General features: G+C 47.7%; 2 protein-coding genes across 8 annotated transcripts in view; one reads left to right on the plus strand and one right to left on the minus strand.

The window, feature by feature from the left end:
• Cimip2c (ciliary microtubule inner protein 2C) overlaps positions 1 to 24,365 on the minus strand; it is a 42,219-nt gene that overhangs the window by 15,340 nt on the left and 2,514 nt on the right. The gene's annotated exons all lie outside the window — the stretch shown is intronic.
• Otof (otoferlin) overlaps positions 1,954 to 24,365 on the plus strand; it is a 75,378-nt gene continuing 52,966 nt past the window's right edge. For all 7 annotated transcript variants that reach the window (XM_090336195.1, XM_090336194.1, XM_090336193.1 and 4 more), the window contains exons 1-2: positions 1,954 to 2,032; positions 12,655 to 12,713. In XM_090336195.1, coding sequence (XP_090192321.1) covers positions 1,954 to 2,032; positions 12,655 to 12,713 — 138 coding nt within the window. The remainder of the gene's footprint in view (positions 2,033 to 12,654; positions 12,714 to 24,365) is intronic.

Consider the following 24,365-nt stretch of genomic DNA (forward strand, 5'->3'; position numbering starts at 1 on the left):
TGCTCTCCACCTTTCGGCTGGTAGAGAGCAGTCCCGAGCTTCAGTGGGGCTGAGTTATTAAAGGTGAACACCCAGGCAGGTGGTCATCACCGCATGACATCACCTATGATGCCCTAAGTCAATAACCACAAGGATAAAACTACACGCTGGGGGTCAAGCAGGTGGAGCATTTTTACAAAAACAATGTGGTGGCTAAGCTTGACAGGTTATTGCTGGAATTACAGCAGTGTGCAGGAATCTTCCTTTCTTTTTGTAGATTGAACTCAGGGCCTTGCAGTGGCTAAGCAGGGGCTGTACCATCTGAGCTACCTTGTCAACCTTATTCAAGATAGGGTCTCACTTTATGCCTGTGCAGGCCTGAGGCAACCCTCCTCACTCAGGCATTGGTCAAGACAGAGCCTCAGGAACTAATGTTGCCCAAACTGGCCTCAAATTGTGAGCTTCCAATCTCTGCCAGCCAGATAACTAGCTTACAGGCATGAGCCACCTACCGAGTAGCTGTTTTTCACACATTCAAACTCTGTTTTGGGGATTCCCCCTTTTCTCTTGTCATTATCAATTAGCAATACTATGTACAGGATTCCCTGTGAGGCTCTAGGATGCATAGATGCCAGATGCCAGCCTCTCCCTGGAGTCATTGGTGAGGAGTTGGGGAGATAGTGGAGCAGCTTTGAGACATATAGAGGTGCAGGAGCCACCCAGAATAGGACCTTAGTAGGGACCCCCCCATGCTACTGCAGAAGTACCCCCAGGTATGGGTCCCTGATAAGCTAAGGCCAGGCTAGGAGGCGGGGGTGATTCCACTATGAGGGAATAGCAAGAGTGAGAGAACTCTGCCCAGGCCCCAGGGTGGAGGGATCCCTGCCCTCAGAGCCCTCCTATGTCCTAAAGGAGAGGGTGGACAGGGCAGACAGGTCTCTCGAAGACAGCTGCACATTAGTGCTCAGGTCCCCCAGCCCTGGGATGAGCTAGGGTAGTGCCTGATCTCATGCACACTCTGGCAGAAAAGAGGCCCCTGTCGCCTTTGCGTGACCAGTCCTGCTGGGTCTGGGCCTCCATTTCCCCTTGAATAACAACCCTAGGCCCCTGTGATTTCGATCCCATCAACCTAGGATAAGAGATTAGAACCCACACTCTCAGGAACACAATCTTGGGGGTGGGACATCGGAGGTCAGATAACCCCTTCTCTCTTAATACTCATTTTGAAGAACCAGGAGCCACCCAGATGTGGCCTGGTAGAGGCTACTTTTCCACTTAGTAGGTTTGATTTGTGCATGGCACAGAGTAAGAGGATCCAACCCTAGTAACCAGGCCTGGCTGTGCACATTCCCTGACCATTTTAAGCACTGGCAGCCTTTGTGGTTCACTTGACAGAGCAGAAGGTGGCATGGATCATTCCCCGAACGCCAGTGCCATAGTCCAGCTTCATGGGCAGGCAGCTGGTGAAGCCTCTGATCCCCAGTGATGATTGCATGCCCCAGCCCTGCTCTCCTTCCTCCATCCATTCTTCACCCCACTGCACTATCAAGTGTGGCGAGGAACCTCTTTTCTAGGAGCTGGGAGAAGACACCTGAAGCCAGCCAGGGCTTTATCTGGGGGCTGGTGCTGTTGAATAATGAATTCCAACTCTGTGTGTGTGTGTGCGTGTGTGTGTGCATTCTGAGGCTGTTGGCTGTGCACACCACACATGCACACACGCATACACATGCACACATACAGACACGTTATACACATGCTGGGCTGACAACTGGGAGGGAGTGGAGGCTGGCAGGGCTGTGAGGCTCTGTGAGGCGCTGGAAGGAGCAGCTCGCTCTTGGTTGCCTTGTCTCTGTGGGCAGCATCAGGAGGAGGAGGAGGCAGCTTGGGAAGAGGAGGGAGGCGTGTGAGCCTCACTCCACCAGCCAGCTCCTTCCTTGCTGCTCTGCCTGGCTGTGCCCAGGCTCCCACACCAGCATGGCCCTGCTTGTTCACCTCAAGACCGTCTCGGAGCTTCGGGGTAGGGGCGATCGGATTGCCAAAGTGACTTTCCGAGGTAAGAAAGCCCCTGTCTCAGACTCTCTGAGATAGCTCTCCTAGCTGGCCCGGTCTGTGTTCTGGAGGCTGGTAAAGCTAGACCCAGGGCTGGGAGGATGGCTGGGAAAGTTCTATCAGGAACCCAGCCACGAGTCTTTTCAGGGTGCTTACCTCCTCTGGCCCGGCTGGCTTTGAGATTTGTTGAAAATTAGGTTTTCCCTTCCATATCTGTTTCACCCTGTACTTGCTGCTGTGCCGCTATTGGGCAGAATGGAGAGCTCAGGGAGGCAAAGTAAGGGGCCCACTTTGGGCTTGGGGGGCCTTGATGGAAGGGTCCTGGGCCGGCGCAACGCCCTCCCAAGCCTTCTTTTCCTCCACCCCCACAGGCTGGCTTCTTGTGTGCAAAATAAAATCTGTACCTGGAACCCCCAGGGCAGTTTGGAAAGTGAGGCAGGAGTGATTCTCTGGGTCCCAGTAGGATGCCTTCTCCCCAATCTGTTGCCATCCAGAACAGAGGCTCTTCAAGTCTCTGCCAGTTCTCTTCCAATTCTCCTTCATTTCATGTGTTTAGTAACCATTTATTATGAGCTGGTCTGAGTGCTGGAAATAGAAAGCTGAATGTGACTGAGGCCCTGGCCTCAAGGAGCCATATCTGGTGGACAGAAACACTAGTGTATATGTGTATGGTACAGGGGTCGAGATAAGAGCACCCTAGCCCATGCTAAGGGCTGTCAATCAGGGGACGTTTCTAGGAGGAGGCAACTGTCATCTAAGGGGCCATCAGGAGACAGAGAACCTAATGATGATGGGGTGGGGAGGGGCATACAGAACAGCATGCCTAAGGCTGGGGAAAAGCTGGCCTGCAGGAGTGATAGAGGCTGCATGGGACTAGAGACTGGATAGGGCACAAAAGCTAAGACCACACAGCCAAAGAAGCCAAGGGGGTAGCTACTGAGCAGTTTAAATAGAGAAGGGCAGTGCCATCTTCCCTCTGCCTTTTGTCCAGCTCTTTGATCTTTATGTCTGGCCACAGTTCAACCCTCTAGGCCATCAGCCTTTGATCAAAGGGATGGGGTGGGGGACCCCCCCTTACAGAAAGGGAACCATGAAAGATTCATGCCCTAGGCTGCGCACCATATCTGCAGGTCTCCAGGAGGGCGAAGTGAGCCTGCAAACCCCCCCCCCCCACAATCCAACACTGCAACAGAAGCCCCTGGACACCAGTGTCATCACCTCACAGGTCCTGAGTTGTTCACAGGGCTGGGCAGACTGGAGATGACAGTTGACTCTGACAGCAGGAGGAGGGCAGGCTGAAGGGACAGGAAAGTGGGCTGGGTCACCTGCTGATTCCCACCCCAACAGCTGCCTTCTCTGCAGCATCCTGGGGCTCTGTGTCCCACCTGCTGGCTTGTGCTGGCTTTAGAGAAAAAAACAAAAACAAAACTATGTGTACCGTTCATCTATGAAGTGGTGCTTGGCTGTGCAGCCTCAGATCACAATGCTGCTGCAGCTGTGCCGGACAACCCAATCCCATCTGTAGACACATAAATCCAAATGGAGAAACTTGTATGGATTTAGCAGAGGGACAGTAGCCCTGCCCAGCTTGCAGTAATGCATCCTGGATGCTTGATCCTGTGCATTCCTTTATCTCCAGAGCTAATGAGGTGGGGAGCATGCTGTCAATCTCCTAGGACATTACAGTTCTACTGAACTAGACAGGAGAAATAAGGAGGCAAGGACTCCATCCCATCGTGCTCAAGGCCTCAGCGTCATCCCCCGGCCATAAGCTGCAGATGGTGGCCCCATTTCTAAATTCTAAATTGTAGTAGGCAGGAGTTGGCAGGAGGAAGGAGCTGTCTACACCTTCAGAAGGACTGTCATTCACCTTCACCTTCCCCCTGAGCCAAATGTAAGGTGACAATATCTGGAAGTTGGCCTGCACTGCTTCACCTGGGCTGGTGACACAATCACAGGACAAGCACTCTAGCAAGGTCTCTTCTCCAATCCTTCCCACTATACTGAGCTTCAAGCCAGCCCCCAGAGATGCCAACCATTTTTTTTAGCCTCCAATCCTCTGTGGCCTACAATGGCTTTGACCCTCCACCTTAAGAGTTCCCATGAATTGTGTATACTGTTTGTTCAAGGCCCAGCTCACGGCACTTCCTCTGGGAAGGCTTTCCCTTCCCTTAGGGTACCCAGGACATGTTTCTGCAGCTAAGCCACAGCTCACTGTGCTGCAGAAAGTGGTCACACTTGTGTGTGTGGCACCAGCCTCTAAACTCTCTGGAGTCAGAAGATATGTCAGCTGAGCCCTGTGTGGAGTGCCATCAGACCATTGAGAGGAGAAGAAATGGCTTCTTTCTCTGAGGCCTTCACTGTTCAATGGGTTTGATTTTTTTTTTTCTATTGTGGCACTGTCACTCTTTGGTTAAGTTCCCTGACTAAGGACTTCTCCCCACAATTTGCTATCCAAGGGGACACAGGAATGGAGAATCAAGAGTCCTCAGTCCCTGAGGGAGACTGATCTCATCACCCAGCAAATATTGGGGTGGTCTGGCTGCCATCACAGGTGGGAAGCAAGAGAGGCTACACGTGGATTTCCCTCTTCTGGCACTGTCTTCCCTTCCTCCCTCCCTCCCTTCTCTCTTCTTTCTTTCTTAGCTTAATTATACAAGCATTTATTCCCAGACACCAACTTTTGTGACCTATAGCTATTAACTGACAAAGAGATGATAGAAAAGTAGAACGACATGAAAATGTCTCCACATTTCCACTGAATAGATTTCATCCTAATGTTTCTGAATATGTTTTCTTTTCTTTTTTTTTCCCCCACTACCGCTGGACCTACAGTAGGTAGGCAAAACAATGTGGCACATTTTCTCAAGAATTCCTGCTGAGCATCCTGTTTCTGAGCCTTTATGGAATGGCACAAAGTGCAGGATGCTGGCTGAGCCAGGATCTCATCACCTGAGCAAGGAGGAGAGATGAGAAATGCAGGCATAATGGCGGGCAGAACAAGTGTGGACAAGAAAGGTGTGCTCCAGAATGTGGCTTACTAGACTCGAGGTGGTCAGAGAAGCTTCTTAGGAAAGGAACCGAGCTGGGATGGGTGAGGTGGGGCTGGGATGGGGGGCTGGGATGAGAGAAGTTGGGCTTGGGTGAAAGGAGGGGCTGGGATGAGAGAGGCGAGGCTAGGATGAGAGGCAGGCCGGGGTGGGAGAAGCTCCTCTGTGCTAGGGCTCAGTCTCAGGCCTAAGAACCATGCTCCCTCTGTTGTTATTGCGGGGGCCATCTCAGATCTCACTTCAGATTGGAGGGAAACGGGGGTACTCTCCTTATGGACAATAGATAGGCATCCTATCTGGAAATGGCTCTGCTATTCCTGATGAAAGAAGCACATTAGCGTAGGGCCTCTACCCTGAGCCTGCCTGTGGACGGCAGCATGGCCTAGCTCTCATTTTCAGTGGATGTGGGTGGGGGTCAACCTCACTGAAAAGATGGATGGGGAGTCCCTTTGTGCAGCTCATGGCTAGCTGTTGGTCACAGCTCTATGCTTTTGTCTGTGCTCGTTGCTATTTCCCCTAGCTAAATGAAGTGACATGTCCACAAAAAGATTTTTTACAAGAATATTTGTAACAACGTTCTCATAAAAGCCCAATATTAGAAACAACTCCAAAGTCTATCAACAGAAGGATGAATCAAGTTGTAGTATGTCCAGACAATGGAATATTACACAGCAATAAAAATGAATGAATTGGCTCTCTATCCACAGATATAACCAACAGAGGATCGAATGGCATCTGTACTGAATATGTATGTGTCTGTTCTTGTCATTCTTTACGCATCACAGTGTAGTATTTACTTGCATTCGGTCAGGTCCAGAAATGACATCCCCATCCCTTCTCTTCTAGTCACAGTATATCTGAGAGTCACAACCCGGAAAGTTCTAGACTGGGAAGCCGAGCGAGGCACTGCTGGCTCATTCATGTAATCCTAGCTACTTTGGAGGCTGAGATTCTAGGATCCAGGTTCAAAACCATCCTAGGCAGGTATTATCTCCAATTAACTACCAAAAAAATCTGAAAATGGAGCTGTGGAACATTAGCCTTGAGTTGAGCAAAAAAGCCCATGGATAGCACCCAGGCTGTGAGTTCAAGCCCCAGGACCAGTACAAAAAAAAAAAAAGACAAGATAATCACAGCTAAAATATCTAAAACTTGAATAAAATTACAGCTAATGAGGAAAAAATAGTGACTATATGCTTCTAAAATTCTGCTACAAAAGTGATTCAGGGAAAAGTAGACGATTTGTAGATATAGCACACAACTTAAAGGCATAAAGGAAAGCCAGGACTCCTTGGCACAGCCATAGCTGGTTTCTACTGAGAGTGACAACAGTGAAGATGCTGCTTCTAAGCATTATCACCTCCTCTATTGTGGAGAGAATAAGACAAAAAAAAGAAGAAGTGAAACAGCTTTACCAAGGACACAGACAGCAAGTGGTAGGGATGGGATTTAAACATTTTAGACACTGGGTACCAAGAGCCATAACTGCTCTATGGAACCCCTTGTGTTCCTATAAAGAATTGATTCTCCACTGTCTCAAAAACCCTCTCTTGGCTAACTACTGGTGGCTTGTACCTGTAATCAACCCTAGCTGCTCAGGAAGCTGAAGTACAAGGGTTGTGATTTAAAGCCAGGCTAGCCAGGCAAAGTCCATAAGAATCTTATTTCCAGTGGACCACAGAAAAGCCAGAAGTGTGGCCCAATTGGGAAAGCTAAGAGATAGTACCTGGGATCTGAGTTCAAACCCTAGCACATGCACACACACACACGAAACCAACAAAACCAGCCTCTTGTAATATAGATATGGCTTAGATAATTAAGTGCTGGCCTACCGAGTACAAGTTCCTGAGTTCAAACCCTAGTTCCAGAAAAAGAAAGCCAGAATCCTTCTCCTCTTTCTGATCATCACATCAGACCTAGCACCTAAGCTCACAGGCTGTACAAATGATGGGGCTGAGATCCCAAAGCTTGAGAGTCAGTTCCTGGGTTTGCAGCCATGAGCTGCAGTGCTAGGCCCACAGCTGACAAGGCCTGGCTCTTTGTTTTGCGTGCAGGCTGGAATGCCTATCCCCTGTTTCCTGGTTCTCTGTGGGAGTAGCTAGACTTCAGGTGAACAGTCTGATCTCTAGTGGAGAGGTGGAAACAGTAAGATCATACCCAGAGGCCCGTGGAAGCACAGAGCGAGAATAGGCACTGGAACTCCTGGTGACGTGGCAAAAAGGGCTTGGACCTTGCTGGCTGCACTACCCACTCAGGCAACACAAATGAAAGTGAAGCTTTGCTGGCTTTTAAAAAACAGATTTTAGCTACTTACTTTTTTTTGTTTATAGGGTACCAAGCAATTGAACCCAGGGCTTTATGCACGCTAAGCAAGCACTCTACCATGAAGCTACATTCCCAATCTGCTCTGCTAGTTTTAATGAAGATAAAGAACAGTTGGCAGGGCCAAGTAGTAAGGAGCACTGTGCTCTATACCAGGCAGCACAGACAAGCACCACTTGGACAGTGGCCAGAGAACCAAGTGCTGACAAGGCCACGATATTGATAGGAGTTGATTCTTCCCCTACATATGGCCTCCACTGCATTCTGGGCAGTGTTGATCCCTTTTCCTCCAGGGTAAAATAGCAGGGCTAACCCAGAGCTGGAGAGCAAGACCCCCTTGCTGCTAGTGGAAAAGAAAGAACACACGGGGTCACTCCCTTCCCTGCCTGTCTTGTCTCAAAAAATCTATCACGTCAAACTGTCTAGAAGGGAGGCTGTTCTGGGCACATGGGGCATTTTGTGGGCCCTGATCACCTCCTATGAGAAGCCAGCATGACACCCTGGCCTACCTGCAGTCAGGGAGCTAGAGGCAGGGTGGGCGTCTTCTTCCTTTAAACAGAAGTGGCATAAAAGTTACTTCTCCAGCCTTCTCACTTGAGCCACAAAGAGCCTCTCTACCCCAGGAAGATTTATTCGCCATCTTCCCTGTGACAAGAAAGGTAAATGGGTGCTGGGATTTTTCCAAATTTTATCTGAAGGCCATTTAAAATGAAGTCTGGTGATGGGTAGAGCAGATATTAAGTGGAAATGAACTTCAAACAAGATGGGGTTGATTAAGTCAGGGGCTGGTGCCTCATGCCTGTAATCCAAGCTACTCAGGAGACCAGAACACGAAAGTCCATGAGCCTTCTCTTCAATTAGCCACCAAAAAGAGCCAGAAGTGGAGCTGTGGTTCAAGTGGTAGAATGCTAACCTTGAACAAAAAAAACTCTGAGGTGGTGCCCAGGCCATGAGTTCAATCCCCAGGACTGGCATAAATAAATAAATAAATAAATAAATAAATAAATAAATAAATAAATAAATAAAATGGGCTTTGTTTCATTAGTAATCTGGATGGAAGCCTCTGGCTGTGTTCCAGCATAGTCAAAAGGGCTACCAAAAGAAACTGTAAAAATGGCTAAAGGTATTTTGCTTCCTCAGTAAATTGACTGTGAAACCATTTCCATATGAGGGGAAAAGGGAGAGGGGAAAAAAAGGGGGAGAGAGAGCCCAAGAAAGAGACAGACAAACAAGACAGAAAGAGAAAGCATATTGGCCCCTCCTGTGGGGAGCATTTTCCAGGCCTGTGTCCCCAGAGCTTAAGCGAATGAAGGCTTAGATCATTTTCAGAGCTGTGATGTATAAACTCTGCAATGAGTCATTTCACTGTATTTTTCTTCCTCTCTCCTGTGGCTGTGGGAAATGGGTAATCGGTGGATGGTTTGAGCCTTTGTGCTTTACACACATTTGAACTCAATATCACCTTGGAGGACTTTGCCCCATCTTCCTCTGCCTGGGCTCCCCAGCTTTTCACTCCTGGAGGCCCTCGGGTATCACCACATCCCAGCTTCATTAAGACCTTCTAGGATGAAACAGACTTTGATTATTCAGAGCCGGAGCTCCTGGGGAAGCCCAGTGCTCAGCTGTGCTCACCTAACTGGCAGGCAATCTGTGGTGTGTGAGAATGGGGAGAGATGTGGTGTGTGTGTGGGGGGAGAGATGTGGTGTGGCAGGGGTGAGGGGAGGAGAGACAGAGACAGAGACAGAAGGAAGCTCAGGCACAATCTCTCATCATTCTCTGCTGGCTACTTTGAAGTGGTATGACTGAAATTTTACCTTTTTTTTTTTTTTTTTGCCAGTCCCGAGGTTGAACTCTGGGCCTGAGCACTGTCTTCAGGCTTTCTTAAGGCTAGAGCTCTACCACTTGAGCCACAGCACCACTTCCGGCTTCTTCTATGTATCTAGTACCGAAGATGCGAACGTGGGTCACTGTGCATGCCAGGCAAGCAATTTATCACTAGGCCAAATTCCTGGCCCTGAGAGTTTACTTTTTTATTCATTTGCTTTTGTTTCGTTCTGTCCCTGACTAGTGCTAACTATTCTCTTTTCCCTTTTGTCTATTTTACATCTGTTTCCTGTGTGGATATTCCTGCTTTGTGCCTTCTTACTCATTGCAGCACGCGCGCACACACACACACACACACACACACACACAACATACACACACACACACACACACACACAACATACACACACACACACACACACACACACACACACACACACAATTTCCTCCTACCTTATTGTGTTCTGTGGGTCCACATCAATCTTTCTGATCAGGGTCTGGCTCTGAGCTGAGCTAGGACTCACTTGTGAATGCTAAGCACCCCTTGGGTGCAGGCCTCTCAGAGGGCCTGAGGAGTGGAGTGGGTTTCTCTGGGAGTAGGCCTGGCTGTTCGCCTTCCCCACCCGCCCTCAGCCCTGTCCCCTGGGGTGCTATCAACCTTGCCTTGGCAGGGCGCTAGTCAGGCTGGGTCTCCCTGGACTTGTGTGGGAAGAGGACACAGCCTGCCCTCCCAGGCCAGGTCCTGCCTGAGATTCCCGCCCTGCCTGTCAGTGACAAGCAGATGGCTGCTTCACGTTGGTAGGGATTTAAAAGCATATTTTTTTCTTTTGATTAAAAACATGAAGCATAATCATTTTAAAAATTGTATTTTATGGGTAGGGAAGTAGCTCAAAGGCAGAGCACTTACCTACATATGCAAGACCCTAGGTTTGATCTTTAGTAACACACACATTCACACACCCTACAGTAAAAACTCAGAAGATGCCACTTGTGATATCTTTTCACTCCTCCTATCCTGCTCTGCCCATGAATAACCTCTTTTACTGGTTGATAGTCTTTGCCTATGTATATACAAAATATCTTCATTTAATTATGCCTTTTTGGGGGGTTCTTAAAAGTTTACTTAATGCCAGGCATGGTGCCTGTAATCCTAGCTACTCAAGAGGCTGAAATCTGAGCATCGAGGTTCAAAGCCAGCCTGGGCACTAAAGTCCATGAGACTCTTATCTTCAATTAACCACTAGAAAACCAGAGGTGGTGGTGTGGCTCCAGGGGTAGGGCAGTAGCCTTGAGCTGAAGAGCTCAAGGATAACACCCAGGTCCAGAGTTCAAGCCCAATGACTAACCAAAAAAAATTTTTATTTAAGTAGAAATCAATGTTTAATTTTCTACCCCAGAGCAGCCAGCCAGCTACCTGCAATAAAAACATTACTTGAAACCACATTTCTTGATTTCAACTTAATTGTTCTTAGAGAAAACAGAATTACATTTTTTAAATAAGCAGGTCCCTGTCATGTTACTTTTTTTGGGGGGTAGGGGGTAGAATTGACAGAGAATAACAAGTTAAGTGGGAATAATAAATTTTTTTGCCAGTCTTGGGGCTTGAACTCAGAGCCTGGGCGCTGTCTCTGGGTTTTCTTAAGGCTAGCACTCTACCACTTGAGCCACAGCACCACTTCAGGCCTTTTCTGTGTATATATTATTAAGGAATTGAACCCACAGCTTCGTGCATGCTAGGCAAGCACTCTACCACTAGGCCACACTTGATGCCCCAGAAGAATAATTTTTAACCTATACTTTTCTCTCTCATTTTTCTCCTTATAAAAAATCATAATTCCTTCTCAAAAAGTCTACCCCATATGGAAGGCAGCATTTCCTCTGCTTCTCTGTGCCATTTCTGTATTCTGTACAAGCTGGGATCAAAAGGTAGGTGGCATATGGGCTAGAATTGGTGCCTATTCTAATCCTCTAGTTTCCTCTTTCAGCCCCTTGAGGGTGGAAGTCCTATAGATTGGGGCCATTATTCCACCCCAAGTCCCAGGGGGGAAGGACAGGCTTATGGGCCATGGGTTTTGAGGACAAGGGACTAGAATGGACTGTTTATCAATTGGCCAAAGGTTCTTCTGCTCACCTTGCTCAAAAATCCTGAATTGGCGAAGTGCAGCTCCTTTAGTGTGAGCAGTTCTGAGCTGTAAGGGCTTCTAGTGTTCATAGTACCCTACCCTACTGCTACCCCTCACCTTTACCCCCACCCTCCTGCCCCACTCTCCTAGCAGCTGGAGCCAGCAGCAGCCAGCATCTCTCCATTGCTCTCTGCCATTCTCTGGCTACAAACTGCCCAAAGGGTTACCAGCCTCAGCTGCTGGCCACTTGGGGTACCCACTTGGTAAAACTAGCTCAGTCTGCTCTACTCAAGATGGGAAGCACAAGCAGACAAAACGGAACCATCCGAAATAGGCTTTTCTTTAGGGCTATGCTGCATAGACTGGCACAACAGGGTAAAAGGGACACTTCTGACATAAAAAAATAGGAGTACTGGCATACACAGTGTCTCGTCCACTAGCCACAGCCTCTCCTACGGTCAGCCGGCACAGGTGGACCAGCACTGTCCGGGCTCTCATGGGTAGAGGCTGGGTGCCTCAAGATCCCAAGTGGGGATACCTGAAGTGGCTACAGGAGGACTGAGTCCTCTGGGACAAAACACAAGTCTCCCAGAACAGTCTCTTGGGAAACTGAGTCAGGCCCTCTTCTTTGGCCTCACTTGTCCAGGCTGTGGTTTGGACAAGGAGTCGCTGGGGTAGCTGGGGTGAGTCAAAGAAGGAAGCAGCTCTGCAGACCCCCATTAAACAGCCAGGGCTCAATATCCACTGGGCCAGATTTCTGCTGTGATGGCATGACCCAAGGCAGCCAGCATGGCTGGGGAGCTGCAAACCGAGTGTGAAATGCACCCCGGGGTAATGCAAGAGCCCTGGGGTCCACTCTCACCTTGACTCTGGCCACTTGGGCCTTCCAGGACTCCATTTGTAAGATGGAGTGAATCGCCTTTGACCTGCCGACCTCAAGGGCTGCTGAGAGGTTGCCAGGGGACTCACTTCGTCTTGGAGCCATGGGGTCCCAGTTCATTCCAAGGACTTTGTGAGTCAGATACTGTTAAATAACTCCCAAGCCAGGCCCCATACATACATCTGTAATCTTAGCTAACTTGAGAGGCTGAGATCTGGGGATCAGTTTGAATGAAGGAGCAAAAATCCAGAAGTGTAGGTGTGGTTCAAGTGGTAGAGCATCAGCTTCAAGCAGAAAAATTAAGAGAGAGCACCAGGTCCTGAGTTCAAGACCCATAATAAAACAACCAACTCCCAGCTGGAGGTGTGACCCTAGCCCATTATCTAGACAGGTCTGACTCCAGGGTCTCCTCTCTTCCTCATACAGGGCAGTCCTTTTACTCCCGGGTCCTGGAGAACTGCGAGGATGTAGCTGACTTCGATGAGGTAGGACACCTGCAACCCCTCCTGACATCTGTCCTGTGGCCCTGACCCAGACAGGAACAAACACCCCTCCTTGCCCTCTGGGTGTCTATTGGCTCCAGTGCCCCAGTGGCTGGCTTGCTCAGAGCACCTCATCTCTTGGCAGCTTCCTGGAGAAGGTGGAGGTGGGCTGGGTAGCAGATCCCCCAGGCAGAACCCTCTCGGGAATCTCTGCCCAGCTGAGGCCCATAAAGCATGTCTGGCCAGGCCCCGCTCCATGGCCACTGCTCAGTCTGGGCCTGTTCATGGGCTTCAAGGTAAGCCGTGGGCTAAGGGCCTCATGGGGCGAAACAGGGAACCCTTCCCAGTGCTTCTCCGAAGCCTTGAAGGGCGCCTCAGAACCCCATCTGGGCTTCAACAAAGGCAGTCACTAAATTCTACCCTTTTCTTTCTTAATTATTTTAGTTCGTGACTCTTTCCCTGACTTTTTGAGTTGAATACAAAGCCTATTATTTCTAACCTTTCTTTTCTTTTTTTTCCATATATTTTTATTGTAATTAATAGAAGGGTTACATTTTATTCACCAGATAGAAGGTGCATTATTTCACATACATTGATACCCTTTCTCATGTTTTGGTCCCCATTTCCCTCCCTCCACCCCTGCCCCTCATCTTGTTTTCCCCCATTTCCTATTGATTTCAAATAACCAAATACGCATATATACAATATAGCAGATAACAAGGTGAAATACTGTAACAATATGAGATCGCCAAGGGACAGCAAAAGAGATGAGAGATAACATAGTACATTAAGGACAACAATCATTCATTATATGGCTTCGTGTTTCTATATCGTGGAGGTCCTTTCATTTAGCGTCATGCTATATGGCCTTATGTATCTAGGTTTTGCTCTATTGTAAATCTCTACTAGGAGAGCCAAGGTTTCTACTGATTATGAAAAATGAGGGAAGCCATTGAGCCTATGTTCCTTTGAGTCTGGCTTACTTCACTTAATATGATTTTGTCTAAGTCTTTCCATTTCCTTACAAATGGGGAGATGTCGTTCTTTCTGACAGCAGCATAGAATTCCATTGTGTATAAATACCACATCTTGTTGACCCACTCATCAACTGAGAGGCATCTAGGTTGGTTCTATAGCTTTGCTATGGTAAATAGTGCTGCAATGAACATCGTTGTGCTAGTGGATTTAGTATGCCCTTGTTTCTGGATGGTTGGGTTAATGCCAAGTAGTGGGATTGCTGGGTCATAGGGGAGCTCTATGTTTAGTCTGTTGAGGAACTGCCATACTGCTTTCCATAGTGGTTGAACGAGTTTGCACTCCCACCAACAGTGTAGTAGTGATCCCTCCTGGCCACATCCCCGCCAGCATCTGTTGTTGTTAGATTTCTTGATCCTGGCCATTCTAACTGGAGTGAGGTGGAATCTTAGGGTTGTTTTGATTTGCACTTCTTTTATGGCCAGAGATGTCCAGCATTTCTTCATGTGTCTATAGGCCATTCTTATTTCAGAGAAGACTCTCCTTAAGTCTTTGGCCTATATTTTAATGAGATGGTTGTTTCTTTGGAGATTAGTTTTGGAGTGATTCTTTTTTTTTTTAGCTGTTGATATATTTTAGATATGAGCTAACCTTTCTTTTCGTGTGTGTGTGTGTGTGCTCGTGTGCAAGCATGCACGTGTGCCAGTACTGGGGCTCAAACTTAAAGCCAAGGTGCTCTGCTTTTGCTTTCTTATTTAAGGCTGGCACTACTTGGGCCATACCACTACTTCAGTCATTTTTGGTCATCAGTTGGAGATAAGAGACTCATGGCTGGGCCAGGAGTTTGGCCTACTGGTAGCGTGCTTGCCTAGCATGCACAAAGACCCGGGTTTGATTCCTCGGCACCACATACACAGAAAAAAGCTGGAAGTGGTGCTGAGGCTCAAGCCCTGAGAAAGTTCAAGGACAGTGCTCAGACCCTTAGCTCAAACCCAGGATCGGTAAAAAAAAAAAAAGAGTCTCATGGCTGGCTTCAAACCGAGATTATCAGCCTGAGTCACTAACACCCATCTCCTATTTTTTAGTAAATATATTTAAAGCTGTACATTTTACTCTGTATGCAGTTTAACTCCACCTTAATGAATTTGACACATCATTTGTAATTACTATTATACTTTGAATATTTATTATATTCCTTGATGACCCAAAAGTTATAAGGAAATGTTAGTTTCCAAATAAGCTCTCATTTTCTTCATTTGTAGTTTACATTGTGATCAATAAATCTGGTCTACCTGATATCCATCCTTTGGGATTTACTAAACTTTTATTATGACCCAATTCGTGCCCACAAGTGTCCTCTGCTTGAAAGGAATATATGTGATATAGAGTTATATAAATAATTCAATATTAATGAAGCTAGAGCTTGCTGATTATATTATTCAATAGTTGCATTTTCTGCTTCGTTTTCTTAGCTCAATTTGGCTTATCAGCCTCAGAAATACTTGTCATAAAATCTCTGACTACAATTTTTAACATTTTTATTGTTATTATGAAGGTGATGTATAGAGGGGTTACTGATTTGTACAGATGAGTACACATCTGACAGCTGAAGGGTGATAATATCACCCTTCCTTCTCCCAGTTTTTCCCTCCCACCCCTGTCCACAAATTCTATAGTTCATTTTCAACATAGTCTTGACTACAATTTTGATTTGTGCTTTTCTCCCTAAAGTTTTATTACTTCTGATTTTGATGAAGGTGCCTATAATCTCATGTCTATTATCCTAGCCACCCAAGAGGCTGAGATCTGACAACTGCAGTTCAAAGTCAGTTCAAGCAGATAAATCCCAGAGACTCTCCAAATAAACATCAAACAGCAAGAAATGGAGACACGGTTCAAGGGTTATAGAACCACCAGCTATCTGTGAAAAAAGGCCAAATTAGAGTTTGAGGCCTTGAGTTCAAGCCCTAGTATTAGAAGGAAAAAAAAGTATAGCCGGACGCTGGTGGCTCACATCAGTAATCCTAGCTACTCAGGAGGCTGAGATCTGAGGATCACAGTTCAAAGCCAGCCCAGGCAGGAAAGTTTATGGGACTCATATCTCCAATTAACTGCCAGAAAACTGGAAGTGGTCCTGTGGCTCAAGCAGCATAGTGCTAGCCTTGAGCTGAAGGGCTCAGGGACAGCACCCAGACGTGAGTTCAAGCCCCAAGACCAAAAAAGAAAAAAGTATTACTACTTGCCTTTGCATTCAGAATAGCTATAATTACTTGTCTATTTTTCCAGGTACTCCTCTGTAACATCTCTTCCTTATATACTCTTTACATTAACTTCTACGTCATCAAACGTTAAGATTGATAATCTCTTCTTTGGTTTATTTGTCTGGCATATCTCTTTCATTATTATTTTCAATATCTACATATTTTTAAAGCTTAATGTATATCTTTTTATGATATGTACTATTAGATATAATTTTCCTTTACCCAATGTGTTTGTGTCTTTATTATTTATCGGGTGGGTGGCTGGTATTGTTTTTCCAGTCCTGGGACTTGAACTCTGGTTCTAAGCACTGTCCCTAAGCTTCTTTTGCTCAAGGATAGCACTCTACCATGTGAACCACAACACCACTTTCTACTCTTTCTGAGTCATTTACTAGTGATAAGAGTCTCACAGACTGTTCTGCCCAGGCTGGCTTCAAACTGCAATCTTTAAAATCTCAGCCTCCTCAGTAGTTAGTATTGTAGGCTATGAGCCACCTGTATCCTATGTGTTTGTATCTTTTAACTGATACATTTTTATCATTTATTATCATTCTATTATCTTCAGCTTATTACTATCAGAATCTTATTTTATATTGCTCAATTTCTAGTATAAACAAACTTACTTTGCCCTTTCTCTTTTCCAGGTAGCCATTGACTAGACCAAGTTTTCTCTTGTTAGTTGAAAGTTGTACTTTTTTTTTTTTTTTGCTTTCAAAGTAGTCACCCTAACTAAATTGTTGAGAATTCGAAGGAATCGCTCATTATGATTTTCCCCTAAAGTAAAAATTTAAATACACTCTTATGCCTCTGGGCCTGCCCCCATTTCAGCTTCATGTTTACTTGTCTGGGTTCAGATTTGATCCTTGGTTCTTAAGGATGTGTAGACTCTTTTTGGTCTATTTGTTCTTGCCTTCTTTTTTAAGGTCATAGTCTTTGCCAAGATCTCTGATCACCTCTACTTCTTAGATGTCTTGAAGATCTTGTCTCTCTCTGATTTGTTTCTCTTCTTCTTTGACTACTTCTTCCAAATGTATCCTAGATTCAGTTTTTTTTGTAGCATGCTTTCCAAAGTTCTGTGAATCTGAGATTCTTTTTTGTTATTTTCTCGACTTTGAGAGTTTTCCTAGACATAAAAGTCTAGGTTCAAAGATCTTTTCTTTCCAGTTTCAAAAGTATTATTTCTTGGTGTTGCTGAGAAGGCTGATTTGGAGAATTTTGTGGGTGAGCTTCCCTTTTTCTCTAGAAAGGAAAATTATAATTCACTTGCTTTGCTATTCTGTGTGTGTGTGTGTGTGTGTGTGTGTGTGTGTGTGTGTGTGTGTGTCTGTGTGTGTCTGTGTGTCATGGGGCTTGAACCTGGGCCTAGGTGCTGTCCCTGAGCTCTTCAGCTCAAGGCTACTGCCCTACCCCTTGAGCCACAGCCCCACTTCCTGCTTTCTGAAGTCTCACGGACTTCAGTGCCCTGGCCGGCTTTGAACCATGATCCTCAGATCTCAGCCTCCTGAGTAGCTTGGATTACATGCACGAGCCACTGTGCCTGGCATTTGCTTTGCTATTCTTAAGTTTTAATATATAATGGGTTTAATTGTAGGTTTTTCTCATGCTTCCTGTTTTGAACTTTTGTAACCTTTTTAAGTATATGGCCTTCCATCTTTCTATGGCCTTCTATCTTTCAGTCATTGTAGACAATTCTATCTTCATTGTTTCCTCAAATATTCCTTCTACTTATTTGTGCATATGTGTCAGGAATGGGGCTTGAACTCAGGGCCTGGGCACTATTCTTTAATTTTTTCCCTCAAGGCTGGTGTTGTCCAACTTGAACCACAGGTCCACTTCTGGCTTTTTTAGTGATCAACTGGAGTTAGCTTCACTTCCAACCACAATCCTCAGATCTCAGCTTCCTGAGTCACCAGGATTACAGATGTGAGCTACCAGCACTCAGCCTTTCCATGAATTTTTTTAAATATAATTTTCTTTCCTGCAACTTGAACCCTCAGATCTCAGGGCTTCTCTGCCCTGTTGCCATATCTCTAAGTTGTTTGCTTCATAGTCCTTTCTTGCTGCCTTCCAAGGAAGTTCTCCATGCTGCTATTCTCATTTGCTCATTTGTCCTTTTTAATGGTTTGTGTTGCTAATACATTTCTGGATGGCCCATTTACTCTGCAGATCCTGCTGTGGGTGGTAACAGCTCCCAGTGTGCAGTCCCCACTCTGGGAGCTTCTTCAAGTCTTTGTTCTGAGCAAGTTCCCAGTAGCAACCACTGTCAGGTAACAGGTTTGAGGCAGGCACAGAATGCCAATATGTGTGGGGCTCCGGGTTGAAGAGGAGGGCAGATGTGAGAACCAGATACCACAGAAATCTAAAGGTCCCTTTACCCAAGTCAGGGTCTCCTCTATGGACTTCTTGAGGGAAAACAGTAGACAGTCTAGATGTTTAGAAAACTGCTGTTCCCTGAGACAGGACATGAAGTAGTGGTTGATCAATACTTTTTTTTTTTTTGCCAGTTCTAGAGCTTGAACTTAGGGCCTGGGCACTGTCTCTGAGCTTCTTTTGCTCAAGGCTAACACTGTACCACTTGAGCCACAGTGCCACTTTTAGCTTTTCCTGTGTATGTGGTACTGAGGAATGGAACCCAGGGCTTCATGCATGCTAGGCAAGTACTCTACCACTAGGCCACACTCCCAGCCTGAGATGGGGCTTTTCTAAGCTGTGAGTTCAGAAACATATGTCCCCAACAATTCTAGAGCTGCATTCCTCACCTGCACTGGTGTGGGGGAAGGGGGTCCTTTGTCTCCTAGCTGTGCAAGACTATAAACAGACTAATTGGATGACGGTGGCAGAGACCATCTCTGCATACTAAGCTGTTGTGAAGCTTCAAGCTACCCCCCCCCCACTCCTCCCAACCCCTCACCTCATTTCCTTAGGCAGGCCATGGCCCAGTTACTCCCTGGGCCTCTGCCCTCAATCAGCAAGGCATAGCATCCACCTCCTTCCTCCTGAGACTCCCAGGGGACATGCCAGTGAGCAACCTGAGCCCTTTCCAAGGGCACTGCTACCCCTTTCCATGCAGTGCATCTGGGACATTTGAGCCGCACACACACATGACATTCAAAGTTAATCACCGTGTCCCTCCTTTTCCCTGGACTGCCCATCGGGGGTCAGATGGAGATGTCTCTTCTATCATAGGATGGAGCCACTTGCCCCTAGAGAGTTGTGTGCCAGATGCTCTGACAGAATCTGAAATGGCCATGAAGTAGGAAAAGGCCTGTCCTGCCAGGGGAAAGGGAAGGCCCTCGTTTCCTCATAGGAACCCACTGGTGCCCAGTAAAGTGGAGACAGGATGTGAGAGGATTTAAATGTTCTGGCTTCTTCTAGCTGGGGAGCCCCTGGCACAACCTGAAGAGATAATTCGCCTCCCATAATATCGACATATATTAGCAGGCTAGCCCTCTTCACAACAGCAACAGCCTCCCGCCCTTCCTCTGCCTTCCAGTTCCTGCAAACATTCCCTAGATGATGATCTCCAGGTCCTTCCTATGGGCTGCAGAGGAGAGGGTCAACCCAGAGAGTGGGTTGGAAGCTTCCTAGTGCTGCATCTAGAGAGCTTCCCGTCCCCCAAAGAGAGCCTGTGGCTCTACCTGTCCCCCCTGGCAGCCAACTCCCATACTCTCCTGCCTCTCCCTGCACAGCCAGTCTGTCAGGATTCCAGAATAATCCTGAGAGAGAAATTTTTATGGCTCTCCCAGAAGGCTCCAGCCTCCTAGAACCTTCCTCTCCCCCCTCACTGTGCACAGGGCCTTTTCTGGAATGGACTTAAAAACAATAAAGTCTGTACACCGGGGAGTCCGGAGACCAGAGCTTACTCCCATGCTGTGGCAGTCCCCCAAGCCCCAGGCTCCCCTTCTGTGGGATAGGAGGTCCCCTTGCTCCAGCTACCTCAGAGTATCCCAAGTGAAATGTGGGGCAAGGAAGCCAATGTCCCTCTCTGCCCTACCAAGAAGATGGATTCAAGTAAGGGAGACCCCACCTGGGCTCAGACAAGGGGCTGGAGCTGAGCAACCTGAGCAGGCAGGAAGTGATGGAGAAGAAAGACAAGGCTCCTGTAACAATGGGGGTGGGGGAGTGTGGAGGGGGCCAGAGCTGAGGGGGCGGGCAGAGCCCAGGTGGTGTCCCCTTTCCCAGAGGCTGCAACCTGAGAGCCTCCACTTAGACTACAACTCTAGATGGGAGACCAAGAGAGAGAAAGAGAAACAGAGACAGACACACAGACACAGAGAAGAACCCAGGCTTTGTGCCTGAGAGGAATCAGGGGCTACACCCAGTGTACTTCAGTTCAATCTAGTGTGGCTCAAATATCAAACACAGGCTCTGTGTGGAGCACACCTCACTGGGGAGGCCAGAATCCCAACCGTCGTTGAATCCTGTAATGATGTTAAGAACTATTGCTATTTACTCAGCACTTCAAATGTGGCAGGGAGGACTGAGAGCTTTGCCAAGCACTCTCCTCACTAGAACTCACTGAATGGACATCATCAGCCTGAAAAGGAATCATGCCAGGATTTGAACCCAAGACTGTCTGATTTCAGGCCAAGAGCCTTACACAGTAGACAAGAAAGACTGAGTCTTACCCTGAAGAGACACAACCTAGTGGTGAGATGGACAGCTAACGATGGGCTCTGTCTGCCCACTTTTTCTCGTACCTGGAAGTCAGAGGCGATGAGCTTTAGGGACAGGCACGTGCTGGTCCTTTCATCCCTGGCCTGGCACGGGCAGGGAGGATATTGAAAGTGTAAGCATGAATGGACTGGTACCTGTTACTACCATCCTGTGACTAGAAGGAGGGGTCGTATGCAAGAGCTCTTGGCTTTGGCCCGGCAAGATCAGGAGTCAAAGATAGGATCACTTAACGGAACCTCAGTGGGCCACTTAGTTTAACTTCACTGTCTTACAGTGAGCAAAAACCACAAGCATGGCACTTGAACCTAGTTCTTTCGGCTCTCCTGACTGCCTCTGTCCATGACATGTCACATCTTTGCCCGAATTTTCCTTTCCTCCAAAAAGTATAGAAGACTCTCCCTTAGGATGCTCTCTTGCTGACTGAGGATAGTACCGGGTCCAGTCAGTGACGAAGCTGGACATAAGCCAGGTCATTTCTCCAGTTCGTGGCAGAGAAGCCTGTGTGTGGAGTCCCAGATCCTGAGGCAGATAGCATGTGGAACACGGCACCCTGGGCAGGAGCAGCCATGTCAGGCCAAGCCTGGGCTTCTGGGGCTCCTCTTTGTCTCCCCCAGGCCAGGGTACCCACCTCTCTGCTCCCAGGGTATCCCAGGACTGAGAAACACCCTGTACCCCCATATTCCATGCCCAGAAGCTGGCAAACAGATGGTACCCAGTAAATCAGTACCTCCAAATGAGGTTTGCCGACCTGTGACATCTTAAGCAGCAATGTCTGGCTTAGCTGTCGCTTGAATTCTCCAGTGGGACCAAGCATACATTCCGGGATTTGGGGAGGCGATGGAGTGGAGCATTAGGTGCAGTGCTAGACCCTCTTGACCCAGTTTCCTGGCTGCCAGTTTTCAGGATACTCCTCAAAATCGAAGATGTCGTCTTTAGAGGTTGTAGATCCAGGGAGTGATTCATGCTAGCGATGCCTTAGGCAACTGTCCAGCGTCTGCCACCAAGCCGGGCACTGATGGCTCCTGTAATCCTAGCTACTCAGGAGGCTGAGGTCGAGGATCCAGGTGCCCAGCCATCTTAAGCAGAAAAATCTAAGAAACCAACTGCATGCCCTGGGTGCCATTTCCCTCTCCACTTGAAACACAAGAGCTGCTTTTCCATGTGGCTGGGCTTCGCTCCTGAGGAGCAGCATTCAGGGAAATCCCACCCAGAGGGAAAACCTTCTGGAAGGAAGTCTTTTCCCATCAGTAAGAGAGCCCACGGCCTACAGAGTGTTTCATGGGGATGGTATAATGGACCCCTAAGGTCCCCTGAACTTCCAGACTTTCCCATCTTGCTGTGCTCTCTGCCATGTGTGTATTCTAGCTGGAGGAAAGCGAAGTGACAGGGAAAACAAGATACGGAGAAATGAAATCAGAATGAGAATGCTTTCTGATGTCTCTCTTTTAGAAACAAGAGAAATCAACAGGCCGAGGAAGAAAGGGTGGAAGAGAAAATGCAGAGTAGAGGAAAGGCCAGGAAGATGTGGCAGCTACAGGCACGCGCAAAGTTCCCATGGGAAAAATAGAGACTAAAAAATTCCTCTCGCTTCTGCAGTACTGCTCATCTCTGTTCCTTACACAAGCCCGTCAGCTATGTCTTTCCATTTGGTTCTCTCAACGGCCCTGTGAGAAAGATATTTGTCTCAGTCTGTTTTCTGTTGCTATAACAGAGTACTTAAGAGAGAGTAATTTATAGAGAAGAAGAGCTCATTTGACTAACGGTTCTGTGCCTTATGTATGTGTGGCATCTGGTGAGGGATTGCATCATAGCATGACAAATGGCTACACACAGTGAGGCAGAGCAAGCAGCATACTGTGCCACCCAGACGTGCCAGTTAAGCACTCTCAATGCCAGCCTTGGCATTTCTTTTTGTCAGTCATGGGACTTGAATTGTGGGCCTGGGCGTTGTCCCTGCACTCTTCAGCTCAAGCTACCACCCTACTACTTGAGCCACAGTGCCACTTCTGGTTTTCTGGTAATTAATTGGAGATAAGAGTCTCACGGTCTTTAGTGCCTGGGCTGGCTTTGAACTGTGATCCTCAGATCTCAGCCTCCTGAGTAGCTAGGATTACAGGGGTGAGCCGCCATGCCCAGCTGGACCTGGCATTTCTAATAGCTTCTGGAAATGAGTCTAATAAGCAGCCAGGAGAAAAAGAAACACGGTAAGAGAGAAACAGAGGCAGAGAGACACACACAAACACCAGTAGAAGATAAAATGAACTTGGTAAGGTGATGAGGACTAAAACAGGAGAGGAGAGGAGTGAGCAGAGAGTATGGGCAGAGAAAAGTGAGGCACATTTAAGAGGCAGAAGAAGTTAGAGGCAGGACAAACCCATGACTCCTGGAGACTTGTTTCTCTCCCTGGAATCCTCTGAGAAGGCTTGGTAGTACTGATCATTTCTGTCTTCAGGTCCCCTGGTGGCTCCTTCCTGGAAGCACCCCTTCTGGCCCAGAAGTCCCTGGAAGGGCTCTGTGAACCCATTTCCAGGTGCTTTCCCCCTGGATTATTACCCTAATCCCCCGGCAGGGGATACTCTCACCTGGCAGGCTCACCCATGTGTACCCCAAATTCACTGAACTGCACCCCAACTGTGGACAAGCAGAGGCCCAACAGCTTCCATCTGCTTGTCCACTGCTGGGGTGCAGTTCAGGGGCCATTCAACCACTCCTCCAGAGGGTACCATTTCTACAGTCACCTCCAGTTTCCCCCCATCCTTCTGGCCTTCCCATGCAAGCCTTATCCCAGCTCACAAGTAGATCAAGCACCCTGGGTCCTTCCTCCCAAGAAAGCTAGTCTGCAGGCGCCCTCTCCCCTCAGCCATGGCTAATGACTTGAGCTTTTCAGAGTTGCTTTATTTCCCTGCAGCCCCATACAAGCAATTTCATTAAGAAGACCACACGCTCTGCTGCGCTGAGCTGCCACAGGGATCAGACAGCAAGAGCTAAAGCTGCCTGCGGCCCTCGGGCCACCAGGCCACCTGTCTCTGGGTGTGGGGGAAGGGGTCCATCTTCCCTGCTCAGCCTCTCAGCCTATCCACCCCTGTGACCCTCCCTCAGTCGCCTCTTCCTCCCTCCCATGCCCGCATCAGGAGGATATGGGGACATGGTCAGTCCTGAAGAGAAGGGAGGTGACCCTCAGGATGGCCCCTTCAACCCCACCCCTCTGAGTTCCAATGTGGGAGAAGTCCCACCTTGCACAGTGGACTTCCAGAAGCCACCCCCTCCCCCCCGCTTCCCCAGCAGATCCTCAGCCCTTGCTCAGCCTGAGTTATGATCCAGGAAGGAGGGTTCCATGAGGACTGGGGTATGACGTCACTTGGCTCTGCCCATCACTGGATCTTCTGCAGAATGGGGTGTTCAGCACCTTTTAATCTTTAAGTTGGGCTGTGGTTGCTACTTTGAGAGCGTTGAGAAAAATCTCAAGTTTAGGGAAGACCCAAGAGTCTACATCTAAAACAGTGAGCAATGCAGGTGCTGGTGGCTCACATCTGCAATCCTAGCTACTCAGCAGGCTGAGACCGAAGGATCCTGGTTTGAAACCAACCCAAGAAGACACATCTAAGAGCCTCTCATCCCCAATTTACCAACAAAAAGTTCAAAGTGGAGGTATAGATCAAGTGGTAGAGCACCAACCCTGAACAAAAAAGCTAAGACAGAGTGTGAGGCCCTGAGTTCAAGTCCCAGTACTGGAGAGGGGGGG

This window comes from Megascapheus bottae, chromosome 7 (assembly GCF_031878675.1).
Source record: "Megascapheus bottae isolate mThoBot1 chromosome 7, mThoBot2.hap1, whole genome shotgun sequence".
NCBI classification, from domain to species: Eukaryota; Metazoa; Chordata; class Mammalia; order Rodentia; family Geomyidae; genus Megascapheus; species Megascapheus bottae.